The following is a 17,596-nucleotide window of genomic DNA, read 5'->3' as shown; positions in this document are numbered from 1 at the left end:
ACTCCCATAACTAGTCTAAGTGCCTTGGTATAGAAGTTGGATGTATAATGTGGCAAGTGTCCAACATGGCAAGGAACACAATTTCCCCACACTTTTGCAGATTGCTCACTATATTGGATTAATGAACAAAAGCAGCTATATTATCATTTCTGAAAAATTTAATGTCTGGATAAAGTGTTTACTTAAAGAAATATTTGCACTTCATTTTACAAATAATTAATATGTAAGTTCTTTATTTTCTACCACTTCCTCTTTCTACAAGTTAAGTCTGAAAGTTTTTTAAACACTTTTTTGTATTCAGCACCTTTCTGCTTTTCTGAACACTTTTTTTCTCCACAGCATTCCTAGCAAAAGCATTTCTATCTGTTGGGCAAATTTCTATGGCTGCTAACTGTTTTCCAGTCGCTTGTTTTGATTGTTCTTCATATGTGAACAGAGACAAAGGGCAGAGTTTTGATTTGCCATGGGGAGGTGAGGGCAGGGTAGGAGTCTACAAAGTGGCAAAGAGTTATCAATCAGGTTTAGCCCAGGCAGCTTTGCAACTTGCAGGAAATTCCTGTGGAGTTCCTGAGCATAATCGGGAATGCTTCTGTAATGAAACTAAGGCCAGGAAGCTCTCAAAAGTAAACGGAGGAAAATTAGCACCGCCTAGATGAGAAGCTAACGCTCCCAGTGTCTTTTCTGAGAGTGCTGTCACTGCTTGACACATGATTTCCAACAGTTGGAAGTCTGTTTACCTGTCTTCCACTTCACTCACCTTGATCTGCAGTTCACACTTCACAATTATCTCTTTTGGTCCTCCAAGGAATAAAGTGGATAGCAGAAGCCACAGCAGCAAAATGTTAGTGTGGATGGATTGAAAGTATAATTATGAGGCATGGTAAGGCACGTTACTGTTCACTACTCAGATGGGAATATGGGGAGATGCCTGGAGAGAAAAGAATGAACGAAGCTGTTGTGAAGAATGAGCAAGTGTTAAGCAAAAGAAAACTGGGAAAGGCAGAATGTGGATCTTGAAGGCTGAATGGGTTGTGAAGGTCCTTGAACTTCTTGGGGCGCTATAGCCATTTTAAAGGCAATACATTTCCACCCACCCTGCTTGGTGTAAGAGACTAGGCTATTCTTCCAACTCTTTTGCATACACCATCTCATACAGATTCCATGCTAGATCAAAGCCCAAAATCTAGGATCAGCCAGTCCAGGTCCCCATTCATTCCTATGAATGCTGAATCAAATGGAATAGACTATATTGATGCTTACTGGATTCCCTTTAACCAGAAATTCTTTCTGCAGTAAATTTGGTGCCTCATCCCACTTTGCCTGTCCTTGATCAGGAACCTGGAAACAGGAAGCTGAGTTACATAGCAATGACACACCAACTGTTGAATGAAACAGATTCTTGACAATTGCTGGCATCAGTTAGGGCAATCAACCACTCAATGGTCTGGTAATGCAATAAAAAGCCTGGAATTAGGAGTTTTCTGCAGGTCCTACCAGGACTAGTTTCACATTTGAAGGTTTTGCATTTATAACATAAACTTCACATTGTTCTGTCATAATATGATAGTTGAGTTCCTCTGCAACTTGGTGCTATAGAAAATCACATCACATCACAGAAAACTGCTGTAGAAGATTATTCTAGAAAGTCGCTATAGAAAATTGTTATACCCATTTAGCAGAAAGTTTGCGTTATCCAAACAGCGTCCACAATTTGTCAGTCAAGTTCTAACCAATTCACGTTGACAAAACGTGTTATACCAGAACGACTTGTATCATATTTGACAACTATTCGCATTAGCTAACTGTTGAGCACCATAGCAAACACTAACCATTTTTGTCATCTAGCTGTTTATTTCACATTATATAGTAGTACCTGCTATTACCACAATGTGGCATTGTTGCTTTCATCTCCATTACATTGCAGAGTTGAGTTTCTCAAAGTAAAGTTAGGTAGAAAAGTGCAATAAACTTCCAATAAGAGAGAGTTTCCAGTTTAAGTATTCAACTATTTTAAATCTGCTTATTAAGCATCAAAATTTGATTGAAAAGAAAATTGTGCAAGAATTAACTGGTGCACCAATGAGCTGAATATACAGTTGTGATTTGGAGTTTCCGGTTTTGGACTGGGGTATACAAAGTTAAAAATCACAACACCAGGTTATAGTCCAACAAGTTTAATTGGAAGCACTAACAACCACCTAATAAAGAAGTAGTGCTCCGAAAGCTAGTGCTTCCAATTAAACCTGTTGGGCTATAATCTGGTGTTGTGATTTTTAACTTTGTACAGTTATGTTTTGAGCAATGGTCCTGACAGAGGCTGGCAGCCTATGGCTTGATCCTTTACCATTTGACTGGTATGGAGGCCTAAAAATCAGGAACTGGTTAACGCAAATAATGAAAAGTAAGTAGGCATTTCCTAAATCTGCACTGGTGTCATTGCAATGCAGCTATAGAAATACAGGTCGTTCTGCTATAATATGTGTTCTGTCAACACAAATTTGCTGCAATGTGATTGACAAATTGACGATGTTATTTCTAAAGTGTGAACTTTTAAACCATGTGTAAGCTATAAAGCGATTACATCACTAGCACTTTAGTGCTATTTAAGCGCTATTTCTAAAGCATGATTTTTCTATAACGTGGGTTGTGCAAGAATGCAACCATACGTTAAAGAACTACCTGTAGCTGATGTGACATCCTGAAAGGCTCATAGGGTTTGTGGAGAAAATTGTTAAATGGTGGGGATACTTTTCTAGATGATGATTCTGAATCATTTTTAAAAGAAAGTCTGGACATGTTAGAAAACCATTCATGTGGTATTAGCTTCCCCTCTTATTGAATGTCAGTAAAACTAAGTTTGTATTAATTTTACCTTTTTGAGCACAGAAAGGGATTGGTATAGTGTTAAAGGATTGGATGGTGAGGCATTTGTGAAAAGTTTCTTTATCAATGTGTAAATGTTCCTACTAGACAAGGAGCAAAACTTGACCTTCTCTTGTGAAATTAAAGCAGGGCAAGTGACTGCAGTGTTTGTAGGGGCACACTTTGGGACTAGTTATTATAATTCTATTACTTCCAAAATTAGTTATGGAAGAGGATAAATCTTCCAAAAAGGTTAGTTCTTAATTGAAGTAAGACAAATTTTAATGGTATGAGACATGAACTTTCTAAATTTTGATTGGAGTAGACTCTTCACAGGAAAGTGGCAACTGACAAGTTGAAGACTTTAAAAAATGCGATTACAAGAGTTCAGACTCATTATGCTCCTGTTAGAATAAAAAGTAAGACAGGTAAGATTAGGGAACAACAGATGGAAAAAGACATCAAAATTGATGGCACAGTGGACAGTAAAGAAGGTAATCCAAGATTACAAAATTGATATTGATCAATTGGGTCACCTGTCTGAGGAGGGCAGATGGAGTTTAATTTCGATTTAAAGGCAAGATAAATTGTACTTTGGTAAAACAAACAAGGATGACACTTATACAATTTAATGGTAGAGGGTAAAAACAAGGACTGCAAATGCTGGAAACCAGAGTCTAGATTAGAGTGGTGCTGGAAAAGCACAGCAGGTCAGGCAGCATCTGAGGAGCAACCCTGTTCTTTGAAATTTGTGTCATGGGTAGACAGGGTGGTTAAGAAGACTTTTAGCATACTTGCCTTTGTTGCTCAGATCTTTTGAGTATAGGAGTTGGGATGTCATTTTGAGGTTGTACAGGAAGTTGATGAGGCCTTTCCTGGAGTGCTGTGTACAATTCTTGTTGCCCTGTTATCGGAAGGATATCGTTTAAATGGGAGGGTTCAGAAAAGATTTACCAGGATGTTGCTGGGAATGGAGGGTTTGAGTTATAAAAATAAGTTTGACTGGAGTGTAGGAGGTTGAGCGGGTGATCTTTTTATAGAGGTTTGTAAAATCATGAAGTAGCATTGATAGAATTACTAGAGGGCACATTTTTAAGGTGAGGATAAAAATTTACAAAAGACTTGAGGGGCAACTTATTTCGGAGTGATTAGTGTGTGGAATGAACTGCCAGAGGAAGTGGTAGATACAGGTGCAGTTACAATATTTTAACAGACATTTGGATAAGTACATGAATAGGAAGGGTTTGGAGAGTTTTTGGCCAAATGCAGACAGGTGGGACTAGTTTAGTTTGGGAACATGGTTGGTGTGAACTAGTTGGAATTGAGGGTCTGTGACCATGCTGTATGACGATGAAATTTCAACAGAAATTGAGATGAGCACAGAGTGAAAAGCTGCCATCCTTAAGGTTGAAACCCTAGTGATTTTTGGTTACTGGTGGGTCAATAGTCTTCGTTCTAACTTAATTGCTAATAGACCATTAGCTGTTATTTCATGAAGGAAAACCGGGGCTGATGTTGCTCTGTTACAGGCCCCCTTTCATACTGGATCTTATAACATCTATTTAATGAAGAAGCAATTGTTTTGTTGTGGAAATTTGGCTCCTTAAATAGAAGAGGACATATTGTGGCAAGTATTTACTTTGTCTAGATTAAAGTTTGAGGCACGTGTATCTTTTCTGTCAATGTGTTTTTATCTTATCTATCTAATTTTAGATAGTTTACTTCTTTCATACAGCTTTAAGCCATCTATGTCCAGCACCATTGTTTCACCCCTTGAATAAGACTGGCTACAGTTTGGTTTCATACACTTCCCAGTGCCATTGTGGACTCTTTAGTTACACAATGCTAATTCACCCTGAGGTTCTCCAATTACCCAAAGTATTGCTGACCTTTTTAGTTCACTGGACTGAGATTGAGACCTTGTGTTCAATGTGATTTAGTGAAGTTGAGTGTGTGAGCGAATGCATGGTAGATATAATGTGGATAAAAGTGAGGTTATTGACTTTGGCAGCAAAAACAGTTTTGTAGTTTTCATAGTAAGAGAAGCAGGAGTAGGCCATTTGGCCCATTAAACCGGCTCAGCCATTGTCTTAGCTCCTCCTCCCTGCATTATCCCCGTAACCCTTAATTCCTCTCCCATGTAAAAACCCGAGGGTTGGAGTATTAAAGATTGGAGACCTTGCTCGTACTGTATAAGGCATTAGTTAGACCACACCTGGGTTGCTATGAACTTTTTGCGTCAACCAAAGGCAGTCATATTAGCATTGGAGAGAGTCCAGAGAACGTTCACTAGGCTGATCCCAGGGTGGGGAGGCGGGGGTGAATTTCTCTTATAAGAAGAAGTTGAGTAGGTTGGGCCTGCAGACATTGGAATTTTGAAAAATGGAAGGAAACTTTATTGAAATGTATAAGTTTCTTAGAGGTTGATAGAGGCAGTTTCCCCTTTGGGAGGCCTTCATGCAAGGAGTGATGCCCTCAGAATAAGGGTTCTGCCATTTAAAACAATTAAGGAACTTCTTTGGAGATGATAATTAATAGTGGAATTCTTTATGGCAGAGGGCAATAGAGATTGGGTCGTTATGTATTTTGAAGGCTGATTTAGACAGATTTCTAGTCAGTAAGGGCATCTTGGCTGATCTGATAACCCTCAACTCTACCCTCCTGTCTTTTCCCTTTAAGCCATGATACTTTTGAATGGGAGAGCTGACTTGCTGGACTTATTGGCCTGCTTGTGCTCCTATATCTAATGGTCTTATAAAATGCTGGATTGAAAAATGTAAAATTTAGTGAAATAAAAGTTAAGGCACACAATAATTGGGCAACAATTTAATCAAAGGTGTCAATAAATTCAAAGTGGAAAATTATCAAGCACAAATGTGAAAAAGTATAAACTATACTGTAAAGCAAATAAGCTAAGAGTTCTGTGGGCAGAAATTAAAGTTAAACTAAAACATGGGAAAAATACCTGTGATGAACAAAGAGCATATCAGAAAAATATCATTAGGAATGCCGAAAATGTGGTGGTAGGGGGGAATAAAGGAGATCAGGAGGATTCCAAGGGAATGTGAGAAATTACTGGCAAATGATGGTAAAGTGAAATATTAATTTTATTAACACAAGTGAATAAATATTTAGAGGGCAAAGCAGTTATGGATGAAGCGGCAGGATCTATTTGCAGGACATGAAAGAATCAAATAATTATTTATATCAACTCCTAGGATTGTTGAACTAAGAATTTGGAGCAATTAATTTAGTTAAGCACATAATTCACTTGATGCTGATTGCAGGTGCCTTGGTCTGTTGGAAGAAACTTGAGTGTGACAGCAATGATGTTGGCTGCCATTTTTAACCACCTTTCAATATACATGCTGTGCCATGTGTCTGGAGAGTAGTTGATATAAAACACTTACGGGATACAGAGAAATGTATAGTTCCAATGGAAAAAAATGTTAAAAAGCACATCGGAGTTTCTGCTTTTTGTAGTGGCATTGAATTGTCAGCAATCACTTACTAATGAGTATGATGTTCACCTCGCCACTTAAAAATTCTTAGGGTTTTTGACAGAGTGATTAAGAAAAGCTTACTTTCTCTGGGTGGATGAGTTAGTGAAATGGGGCCATTGTTTAAATTCATTGAGAGGATGCAGAAAAGAAATTTGAAAAATGTTTGAGTTGATGAGATAGAGACCATTACAGAAACTGCCATGGGAAGAAAGTGGAATATATTTTAAGTATAGAGCCTATACAAGTATTATGGACCAAATTACTTTCATTTGTTGCAAGTGTCTGTGGTTCCACCTTGTACCAGTACTTAAGATTTTCTTTTAAATCTTTACCAGAAAACTCTAGTCCTAGAACCTCTACATTTTCTGCAGAGCCACAGCAGGAATAATAATCCTGAGGACTTGAGTACTCAGCTTTGGGCCTGTGCTTTTGAACCGGAAATAAAGAATTCTCAGATTCCAGGTGATGTAATACAATTGGAATATAAATAAGCGATATATAATGTTGACAGGGCAATTTGAGAATTTCTTTTAAAAGTACATGTAATTACTTAAATACCTTAAGTGAAACTGTGCAGAGTACCTGCAAACATTGAAACTTATTTGACTGCACCTTTTTTGTCATTGGAAATTCTCAGTACATCATGTATTTTGATTTTAACAATACTTTTGGCAACGTGTTACACCAGAAAAATGTTCTAAAGTTGAGTATAAAAGTCAAGCTTCTAATGGAATAAAAGTCAAGCTCCTATAAGATGGATTAAAAATAGGTTGAACTACAAACAGAGGATGGTTGTGAATTGAATTCTGTCCACAGGCAACAAGGTCATTGTCTTGATCGCTGGGTCTGTTGATTATTTCTGATGGTTTCTTTTTTTTTTCAAATGATTTGAAACTGGAGTTAAAACAAAACTAAATTTGCAAATTACACCAGATCTCAACTAGTAGAAAGGGAACAAACAAAATGCAAATTCGTATGAGTATGTTGGTAAAGTGGTCTGGTGAATGGCAAATGGTACTCAATGTGGACAAATTTGGAGGCAGTGAGACTAGAGATGAGAATTCTAGTAGGAATACAAATTTAAATATTATGATATTTTGAATATTATTATATTTTGGCTGTCATTTTCATTGATTTCCCTTAGGCCCGGCAAGATTTATTGCCCTGTGGTCCCAAACTTGCCTCCTTCACTACCTACCCACCTCTATGCTACCCCGCTGGTCTGATGTTAACCCCGTCCTACCACCTGCATTAACAAGAAAAACTTGCCATCATCCACAATCGGAAGTGTACTTGCACCCTTGGAGCCCATGCCATCATTACAAATGTGGATGAAGATTGGCATTCCGATGCTCTCCTGCACAGTTCCTAACAAGGGAAAATCTCTGGAAATGGTATACAAAGGAAAATTTGTATGGATGCCCTTTTTCAATGGGGTGGTGCAGAAGAGGGATGTCCTTTTTCCCAGCACTTAGAGAGATTAGATTAGATTCCCTACAGTATAGAAACAGGCCCTTCAGCTCAACAAGTCCAGACTAACCCTCTGAAGAGTAACCCACCCAGACCCATTCCCCTATCCTATATTTACACTATAGGCACTTTAGCATGGCCAATTCACCTACACATCCTTGGACTGTGGGAGGAAACCGGAGCACCCGGAGGAAACCCAAGCAGACACTGGGAGAATGTGCAAACTCCACACAGACCTGGGTCCCTGTCATTGTGAGGCAAGAGTGCTAACCACTGAGCCATCCCATTCGAGCCTGTCAGCCTGGTTCAGGGTAGCCACCTGGGTCACTGCAGTCCTAACTGCTTGGAGGAATGCTCATCAGTGCTGTTAAAAAAATCAATGACTTGCTCCACACCATCTTCCCTCTCACCTGCTGTATCCATGCTGCTGTCTCACATCTCACCAAGATTCATGATTATACCACTCTCTCATTTGGATACAACTCCCTGCCCCGATCAGTGTCGCATACTACAGATACACACACTACAAACACTGCATGCCCTCTGCACTGCCTATTTCATTCACTCTGAACACCTCACCACCTATCTCTCACATGCAGTTGGGCAAACAGCAACCTACTTTCACCTCACTTAATCCCCCTATTATCTTATTCTAGGAAAAGGGAGCATGGGTGGGTAGTGAAGTGCAAAATATTAGGACCCTCACCCTTCACTAGGAACGAATCCTGGCAAATTGCAGGAAAAAGTTGAAAATGTGTTGCTGGAAAAGCGCAGCAGGTCAGGCAGCATCCAAGGAACAGGAGAATCAATGTTTCGGGCATGAGCCCTTCTTCAGGAATGAGGAAAGTGTGTCCAGCAGGCTAAGATAAAAGGTAGGGAGGAGGGACTTGGGGGAGGGGTGTTGGAAATGCGATAGGTGGAAGGAGGTCAAGGTGAGGGTGATAGGCCGGAGTGGGGGTGGGGGCGGAGAGGTCAGGAAGAAGATTGCAGGTTAGGAAGGCGGTGCTGAGTTCGAGGGATTTGACTGAGACAAGGTTGGGGGAGGGGAAATGAGGAAACTGGAGAAATCTGAGTTCATCCCTTGTGGTTGGAGGGTTCCTAGGTGGAAGATGGAAGAAGATGCAGGAAAAGACTAGGGGGACCAAGACATTTGTATTTCACCAATTAAATAAGTTCTATTCTTCATTCCAAAAAAAAATCAACACTCCTCACTCACCTTAACCTTGACATTGCTGGATGTGGGTCCCTAGGGCAGCCATCAATTGGTCCGTGGCAGCTATTAGGTGCTCAAATGTAGCCTCTAAGCCACAGCGCCACTGCTTCCCGCATTACCTCCCCTGGTGCTCTTTTGTTTGCTTGTGCATGTCAGTCTCGTCTATGGCACACAACTTATTTCACAGGACTGCAAAACCTTCTTCCTTTAGTATTTTGCTTGTTTTTAAGTTGGATGTCCATTATCTCGGTGGCCAAGCTGGCTGCCCCACAAGAAAGCCCCTCTACCACCTCTCAAGGAGTGTTCAGAGGAAGTGTTGGCAAGGCTGTCCCCTGCAACCCCCCACCATGTCAGTGGCCGTATTAGTTAATTTACATTTAGAAGCATAAGCAGATGAGCATGTCACTGTCACATCTCCAGAGCTGGTCAAAGAAAAAATGTCCCCGGTTGCTGGTACTTGGGACAGTTAGAGGCCAAGCACCTGCTCCTCCCCATGCGAGAAAGGACTTTGTAGTTCGGTAATCAGGGACTTTGTGCACATGCACAAGCAGACTCAGGAAAAACAGGTAAGTATGTGCGAGACAATGACCCTCATAGCCTAGAGGCTGCTGGATCTAGCTGCAGCAAGCATGTGATCATCTGATAGCTGCCATGGAGATCCATATCTAGCAATCTCTAGATCTGTGAATAAGTGTGCAGAACTATACTCAATTGTCCTAACCACTCTGGTCGGTGGCAATGGCATGGTGTCAAGAGGGTGGTCCACCTTGACATCACAACAGGAGGCCTGTCCTCAAGGTGATTGGGCATGCCAGTAAGTACTTCACTGCACACAGGCCCTTCTCTCAAGACACTCCAGCGTGGCAGGGCCTTCCTTCTCCAATCTGCCTATGACCTTCACATCCGTGTGAGTTGAATCAGAGGATGGCGAACTTGCCTCTGGTGAGGACATGCTTTTAGCCCGTCTGGGCTTTCTAGACCCAGATGTTCCTGGAGTAATCCAATCAAACTTTCAAGACCAGCAAGTTCCATTGTAGAGTAGACACCTGTTTGGCTGCAAAATCTGTAGTAAGAGATGTGGGAGGGAGTGAAGAAAGAAAACATTGGTGGCATTGCAGTTTAAGTTTGACATTTTTAAAAAATGCTCAGTGCAACTAAATCTCTGCGTAGTCCCTACTGTAACTTACTGAGCTTAGACATCAGTTGATGTACCATGTTCTTCCATGGAGGAATGTCTGACTTGAGAAGCTGCTGAAACTAGGCATGTTTGACCACGTGTACATGCATTGATATGGTCTCAGTGGCCAAAGGTGTTGCTTTTGCATGAAATGATCATTATGTTTGGTGCCTAGGGGTATATAGCACTCAGTGAGGCAATAGATAAAGGTTGCCAGTGATTGAGTGCTTACAGGTGTGTCATGGAAAGTAAATGGGTCTCTCTCATTTTTTTTTGGAATAGCCTTATGCTGCTATACTTTGGGTTCTCAATCACTGTGCACATTGTGTGTGTGTGTGTGTGTGTGTGTGTGTTGCGGCCATTTTCTTTCCCATTGTGTTGATGCAATGGGATTGTAGGATGATAGAAAGTAAGCACTCCTTGAATTGTAATTTCCAGGCTCTGCCTTTGTTTTGGTGAGTCCCTGAACATCCAAGTATCCTTCTGGTAGATAATCCCATGAACACTATAGAATTCGCACTTGATCGGGTTCCTTGTATAGCAGACTACATAAACCTGCATCTACATAGAACGTAGGTGGATTCAGAAGAAGGCCATTCGACCTCCCTCACTTGCAGGAATTAATTTGCTGCACTCTGTCTGTAGCAAGAACATATTCCTTCAGTTAAGGAGACCTAAATTGCCCACAGCATTTGCCGATGTAGCCTCCCCAATGCCATGTATAGTTGTGGCAAGACATCGGTGTTCTTGTACTTGAATCCTCTTACTATGACGGCCAGCATACAGTTTGCTGCCTTCACACCTCGCTGAACATCTCTTCATCTTCCTCACAGCTCACTCTTCCACTCCGCTTTGTGTCACCTGCAGATTTAGAGGTCTTGCATTGTGTTCCCTCCTATAAATCATTCACATATATTATGAATAGCTGGGGTCCTAGTACCAATCTCTGTGGTACCCCACTAATCATTGCCTACTCTTCTTGCTTCCTGTCTGCCAACCAGTTTTCTGTTCATCTCAATACACTACCCGCAATCCAATGCACTTTAAGTTTGTACATTAATCTCTTTATGTGGGATTTTGTTGAAAGCCTTCTGAAAGTCAAAAAAATACAGATCTACTGGCTTCCTTTGATCAACTCTGAATTACTTTCTTGAAAAATTTCAATAGATTTGTCAAGTTGATGCCTTTTTTTTTAAATCCATGCTGACTGTTTGTTTGTTTCTAATTCTATCCCTGTTTTGAAGTGCTCTGCTAAAAAAATCCTTTGATTTTAACCCTACTGTGAATCCTCTTGCAAGGATGCCTGCCTTGAAGTTTTCCTTCTCTCTCTACAAGAATCTCAGGGAATCCCTCTCCCACTGCAACTCCCAGGTCATTTCCTTTGCCCTGAAGCTCTTCAACCATGTCCTGAAACAGACTCGCTCTATGCTACTTTCTCCCCACCCCCACCGTCCTCTCATTTATCTCTTCACCCTTCAGGCACTCTGCCTGTATCCCTAACGAAGGGCTTTTGCCTGAAGCGTCGATTTTACTGCTCCTCTGCTGCCTGAAGTACCACTAATCCAGAATCTGGTTTCCAGCATCTGCAGTCATTGTTTTTACCTCCTTGGTAATATACTTTAGCAACTTCCCCACTATGGACATCAGACTCAGTCTATAAATCTGTTTTCTTTCTACCCCCTATTTTTAAATAGTAGAGTGTCTTTAACTACCCTCCAAAATGTAGAAACCATCAGAGTCCAAAGTATCTTGGAAGATGACCACCAATGCAACCAATATTTCAAGGGCCACTTCCTTAAGAACTGCAAGATGTTAATTATCGGGCATTGGGGATTCATTAGCCTTCAATCCTATCAATTTCCCCGACATCATCTCTCCACTCATACAGATCTGTTTCAGTGCCTCACTTTCACCAAACCCTGTGTTTCCCATCATTTCTGTTATGTTATTCACCTTCTCCTTTGTGAAGACAGAAATGAAGTATGAATTTAGTTAATCAGCCATTTCTTTGTTCTCCATTAATAAATTACTGTTCCTTACTAAAGGATCTGTATTAGTCTTCAGTCTTTTGTTCTTTACATGTCTAGAGAAACTTTTATAGTCCGTTCTTATATTCCCTGCAAGTTTAATCTCCTACTGTATTTTCCCCTTCTTGATCAATTCCCTGGTTTATTTTGATTTGGAGGTACATGTGTTGGACTGGGGTGAACAAAATTAAAAAGCAAACAACACCAGGTTATAGTCCAACAGGTTTATTTGGAGGTACCAGCTTTGGAAGCACTGCTGCTTCATCAGATGGTTGTGGAGCAGAATCATAAGATGCAGAATTTATAGCAGTGGGATTGCAATGTCATGGAATATGCTGTGTGCAATTTAGGTCTCCTTATCTGAAGAAGGATATTCTTGCTACAGACAAAGTGCAGCAAATTAATAATAGACTTAAGCTAAATTTGTTTGTCATCTTTTAGAATGATCATGTTAGTTTTGGATCCTTCATATTTAAAATCCCAGAACTTTAAAGGTTACATTTTCGAAGTAGATTTTAACAATAGGTGCCATCTCAGCTCAGACAATACATTGAAGATGTGCAGTTAAAGTATGTTTGTGTCCCAATATTAGATCAGACTGATTATATTTCTAAAGTGGGATTTACAGATCCTTGCATGGATTTATCCAGTTTTTGAGCAAAATAAAATGTGATTCTGCAAGTCCAAATTCATCCCACAAACTTGTGTGTCTGTGTGTGTTACAGTGGGGTCACCTGTCCCGAAGTCCACCCTTGAATATGGTCACCCGAAGGTCTGAGGCTGAAGGTTCCAGACAATTGAAGTGTTCCCTGAGTGGGAGGGAATGCTCCTGGCTGGTGATTGTTGTGCAGTGTCCATTCATCTGTTGCTGCAGCCTCTGTGTTATCAACGTGCCATGCCTCAAGGCATGCTTGTATGCAGCGTATGAGTTAGACAACGTTAACCAAGTCACATGAGTACCTGCCGCGTACTTGGTGGGTGGTGTCCCCACATGTAATGGTGGTATCTGTGTCAACGCTCTGACATATTTTGCAACGTCTGCCGTGATAGGGTTGTATGGTGTTGTTCTGAGGACAAGGCTATTTGCTGCGAACAATGATCTGTTTAAGATTTGGTGGTTGTTTTAAAGGCGGGAAGTGGAGGTGTGGGGAAGGTCTCGGCAAGGTGTTTGTCTTCCTCGATAATGTGTTGCAGGCTGCAAAGAACATGGTGTAGTTTTTTTTTGGGCTCCCAGGAAATACTGGACAACAAAGAGTGCCCTATCGGTTGCATCTTGTCTGTCTCCTGAGGAGGTCATTGTAGTTTCTCACTGTGGCACATTGGAACTGGCAGTCGATGAGTTGAGCATCGCACCCTGTTCTTAGGAGGGCATCCTTGAGTACCTCCAAGTGTCTGTCATATTCCTCCTCATCTGAACAGATCCTGTGTATGCATTGTGCTTGTCTGTAGAGTATGGCTGTTTTTAAAATGTTTAGGGTAGAAGCTCGAAATGTAGCATCATGAGGTTATCCATGGGTTTGCGGTATAGTGAGGTGCTCAGGTACCCATCCTTGATGGAGATGCATGTGTCCAAGAATGATACTAAAGAGTAGTCTATGGTTAGTTTGGTGGGATGAAACTCGTTGATATCCCTGATAGTTGTTTCTGTGACATGGTCCAGTGGAAGTAAATGTCATCAATATATCTGGTGTATAGTGTTGGTTGGAGGTCCTACCTAGAGAAGAACTCTTGTTTGAATCTATGCATGAAAATGTTGGTATATTGGGGTGCAAATTTAGTCCCCTTGGCTGTTCTGTGTGTCAGGATGAAGAACTGGGTGTCAAAGGTGGTAGGATTTATAATCATCTAGCAAGCAACAATTTGATTGCAGAGTCAACATGGTTTCCTCAAGGGCAGCGCAGGTCATGTCTCACAAACCTCATTGAGATTTTTGAGAAGGTGATCAAGTATGTGAATGCAGGTAGGGCAGTTGACGTGGTATACATGGACTTCAGTGAAGCATTTGATAAGATTCCATGTGGTAGCCGTTGGAGAAAATGCAGCGGTATGGGATTGAGGGTGATTTAGCCATTTGGATTAGAAACTGGCTTTCTATAAGAAGGAAGCGAGTGGTGGTTGATGGAAAATATTCAGCCTGGAGTTCGGTGACTTAATGGTGTGCTACAAGGATCTGTTTTGGTACCACTGCTGTTTGTCATTTTTATAAATGACTTAGACGCAGGCATAGGTGGATGGGTTAGATGAAACTAAAGTCGGTGGAATAGTAGACAGTGTGGAAGAATGTTGCAGATTGCAGGGGGATTTTGATAAACTGCAAAATTGGGCTGAGAGGTGGCAAATGGAGATCAATGCAGATAAATGTGAGGTGATTCACTTTGGGAAGAATAACAGGAAGGCGGAATACTGGGTCAATGGAAAGATTCTTAGTAGTGTGGATGTGCAGAGGAATCTTGGAGTCCATGTACATAAATCCCTGAAAGTTGCCACCCAGGTTGGTAGTGATGTTAAGAAAGCACATGGTGTGTTAGGTTTTGTTGGTCGAGGGATTGAGTTCTGGAGCCATAATGTCATGTTGCAACTATACAAAACTCTAATGCGGCCACACTTGGAATATTGTGTACATTTATGGTCACCCCATTACAGGAAGAATGTGGAAACATTGGAAAAGTTGCAGAGGAGATTTACTAGGATGTTGCCTGGTCTAGAGGGGAGGTCTTATGAGGAAAAGCTGAGAGACTTGGATCTGTTCTCATTGGAGAGAAGAAGACTAAGAGGGGATTTGATAGAGATATATCTAATTCTCTGATATTCTTATATGGTAGACAAAAGTTTTATTTCCCCCGAGGATGATGACGTCAGCTTGTATGAAGGGGCATAGCTACAAATTGAGGGGTGATCGATTTAAGACCGATATCAGAGGCAGGTTCTTTATGCAGAGTAGTAAGGGTATGGAATGCCCTGCGTGCCAATGTAGTTAACTCAGTCACATTAGGGAGCTTTAAACATCCTTGGATAAGCACATGGATGATGATGTGATAGTGTAGGGGGATGGACTTAGATTAGCTCACAAGTCGGCACAACATCGAGGGTGGAAGGGCCTGATCTGCACTATATTGTTCTGTTCTACCAAAGTTGTGGTTGAGGATGAAGCAGGTGAATTGTAGGACAATGCTTGGAGATTGACAGTTGTTGGTATTAAGTACTGAGACTGTAGCCATGATGCCATTATTATGGGGGATGCTGGGAGTGCTGAAACGTCCTTGTGACGAGGAATGTTCCTGGTTCGACTGGTCCTTGGGTGCTGAGCTTCTGTAAGAAATCTGTGTTGCAACAGAAGTTGGGTGTCCTCTGGACAATGGGTTTCAAGATGCCTTCGACATAGCCAGAGAGGTTCTCACACAGGGTCCCATTGCCTGATACAATGGGGCATCCTGGTGTGTTGGTTTTGTGTATCTTCAGAAGGCAGTAGAAGTTGCCTACGCAAGAAGTACGTGGGATGTGGGCACGTAGGGAACTCTGAAGGACTATATGAAAAGTTTTGATCAACGTTTTTAGTTCACAGGTGTGCTGTTTGGTCGAGTTGGCTGGTAGTTGCCTGTAGTGTTCCTGGTTGTTCAGTTGTCAGTACACTTCTTGCAGCAATCTGTTTTATTCTGACTGACGATGGCTCCTCCTTTATCTGGTTTGATGGCAATGTTGAGATTGGTTTTGAGAACATGGATGGCATTGCGTTGTGATCAGGTGATGTTTTTCTGTACCTTGTGTGTGGCTGATGAATCTGGCATTTGTTTCCTGACTGTTTCAGCATACATGTCAAGCCCAGGGCAGCTGCCCTCCAGTGGGGGTCCAAGTTGACTCCTCCTTTGGTGGTTGCTCCTCTGTGGATCCCTGTGATGACTGTTCTGGCTCGCTGGTGTCCTCATTGGGATCACTGCTGCCATCTTGAAAGAATTCCTGGAGTCTCATTCATCATGAATGTGCCAACATACCCACTCTGCCATACATGTTGGGGAATTGTCAACACCTAGTTTCCTGTAATGGGTAACTGAATTTGTATATTAATGAGGCAAGATCTGTTAATGAGGATGTTAACAGCAAGTATTCTCTTTACGAGACATTTCTCTGCTTCCTTCCTCAAGAATCTTGTCTTGACGCTCAAATCTTAATTTTAAAATTCAAAGCATTGCTCCCGGCATTAAGGAAAAACCTTGTATAACTTCTCTCAAAATTTTCCCACATTTCTTGACCTAGCCCACACTATCCACATCTAACATTCCATTGAATACTCCTCGACAAGAGAGCAGAAGAAGAGACAGATATAGGAGTACTGAAAAATTGCTTTCTTAAACCAGAACAAAGGCGATTGGATTTACATATGCCATTGTTTTGACTACACCTGGAGTTGTCCAGAAGTCTGGTCACAATAGCACAGAGGAAATTCAGGCATTTGGAAGCAATGCATTCTGTGATTATGTATTTATTCTGGTGAAGATATAAGCGAGCTATCGTTCAAATCTACTCAATGCTTTAGGAACAGTCTTTACACCAAGACTGAGCGAACAACAAATCCAAGAACCAGGAAACTTTAGTTGTGTTTTAGAAAGCAAATGACGGGTGGATAGATTTGATTGCAATATGCGCTGAGTGGAAGGCAGGGTGTGGGGGAAAATTGGCCACACGTTAGAGACTGAATAGTATTGTACTTTTTAAAATATTCTAGCCATAATGCTAAAAGGAGCTTTGTTCTCCTAATGAAACTTTTAAAATGTTGCTTTTCTGACTTTCAATGCCTGAGGAACAGTTTGTAGTGGCAGGGAAAACTGTCCGTCTTCTCTTCACCTGGGAATGATTCCTCAGGTACTGCACCAAGGAAAATCAACATTTGATCTCTATCCCCATTACATTATGTTGGAAGCACCCAAATAGGCAATACTAGTCATTCAAATGAGGTGAGGTGGCATTCCTACCATGCCACCACATTCTATCATTTTTTAACAATTGATGTACACATGGAGCAGCACTTGTAAGACATTCATTGAGTCTGCAGAAATCTCAGGTGGACAGTCTAAAAATGAGTTCACAAAAAAAAAGTTGAGTAGGAATCTAGATGCAATCTAAAAATTATTTCCCCTTTTCTGAGCGATCCTAATGTTGAGAGGTCTTTAACTGCCATTGCACTCTGAAAGAACAGCCATTTGCAATTAAACAATGTGTTTTTGGATTTGGATGCTCCCACTCTTTTTCACCCCTCTCATCCCTAAACTGAGCTTGCTTTAAGAATTCTTAATACTTACGTCTTTTATTATGAATAGATATCATGTGGGATGTTAGGAGACATTATTCT

General features: G+C 41.1%; 1 protein-coding gene across 12 annotated transcripts in view; it reads left to right on the top strand.

The window, feature by feature from the left end:
• lrwd1 (leucine-rich repeats and WD repeat domain containing 1) overlaps positions 1–17,596 on the top strand; it is a 56,152-nt gene that overhangs the window by 14,450 nt on the left and 24,106 nt on the right. For all 12 annotated transcript variants that reach the window (XR_011963288.1, XR_011963289.1, XM_072589390.1 and 9 more), the window contains one exon: positions 6,701–6,827. Coding sequence is in view for 10 of the 12 variants with exons in the window: in XM_072589390.1 (XP_072445491.1) it covers positions 6,701–6,827 (127 nt within the window). In the remaining 2 variants the exon portion in view is untranslated. The remainder of the gene's footprint in view (positions 1–6,700; positions 6,828–17,596) is intronic.

Source organism: Chiloscyllium punctatum, chromosome 19, assembly GCF_047496795.1.
Source record: "Chiloscyllium punctatum isolate Juve2018m chromosome 19, sChiPun1.3, whole genome shotgun sequence".
NCBI classification, from domain to species: domain Eukaryota; kingdom Metazoa; phylum Chordata; class Chondrichthyes; order Orectolobiformes; family Hemiscylliidae; genus Chiloscyllium; species Chiloscyllium punctatum.
This window is presented reverse-complemented; position numbering and strand designations above follow the sequence as displayed.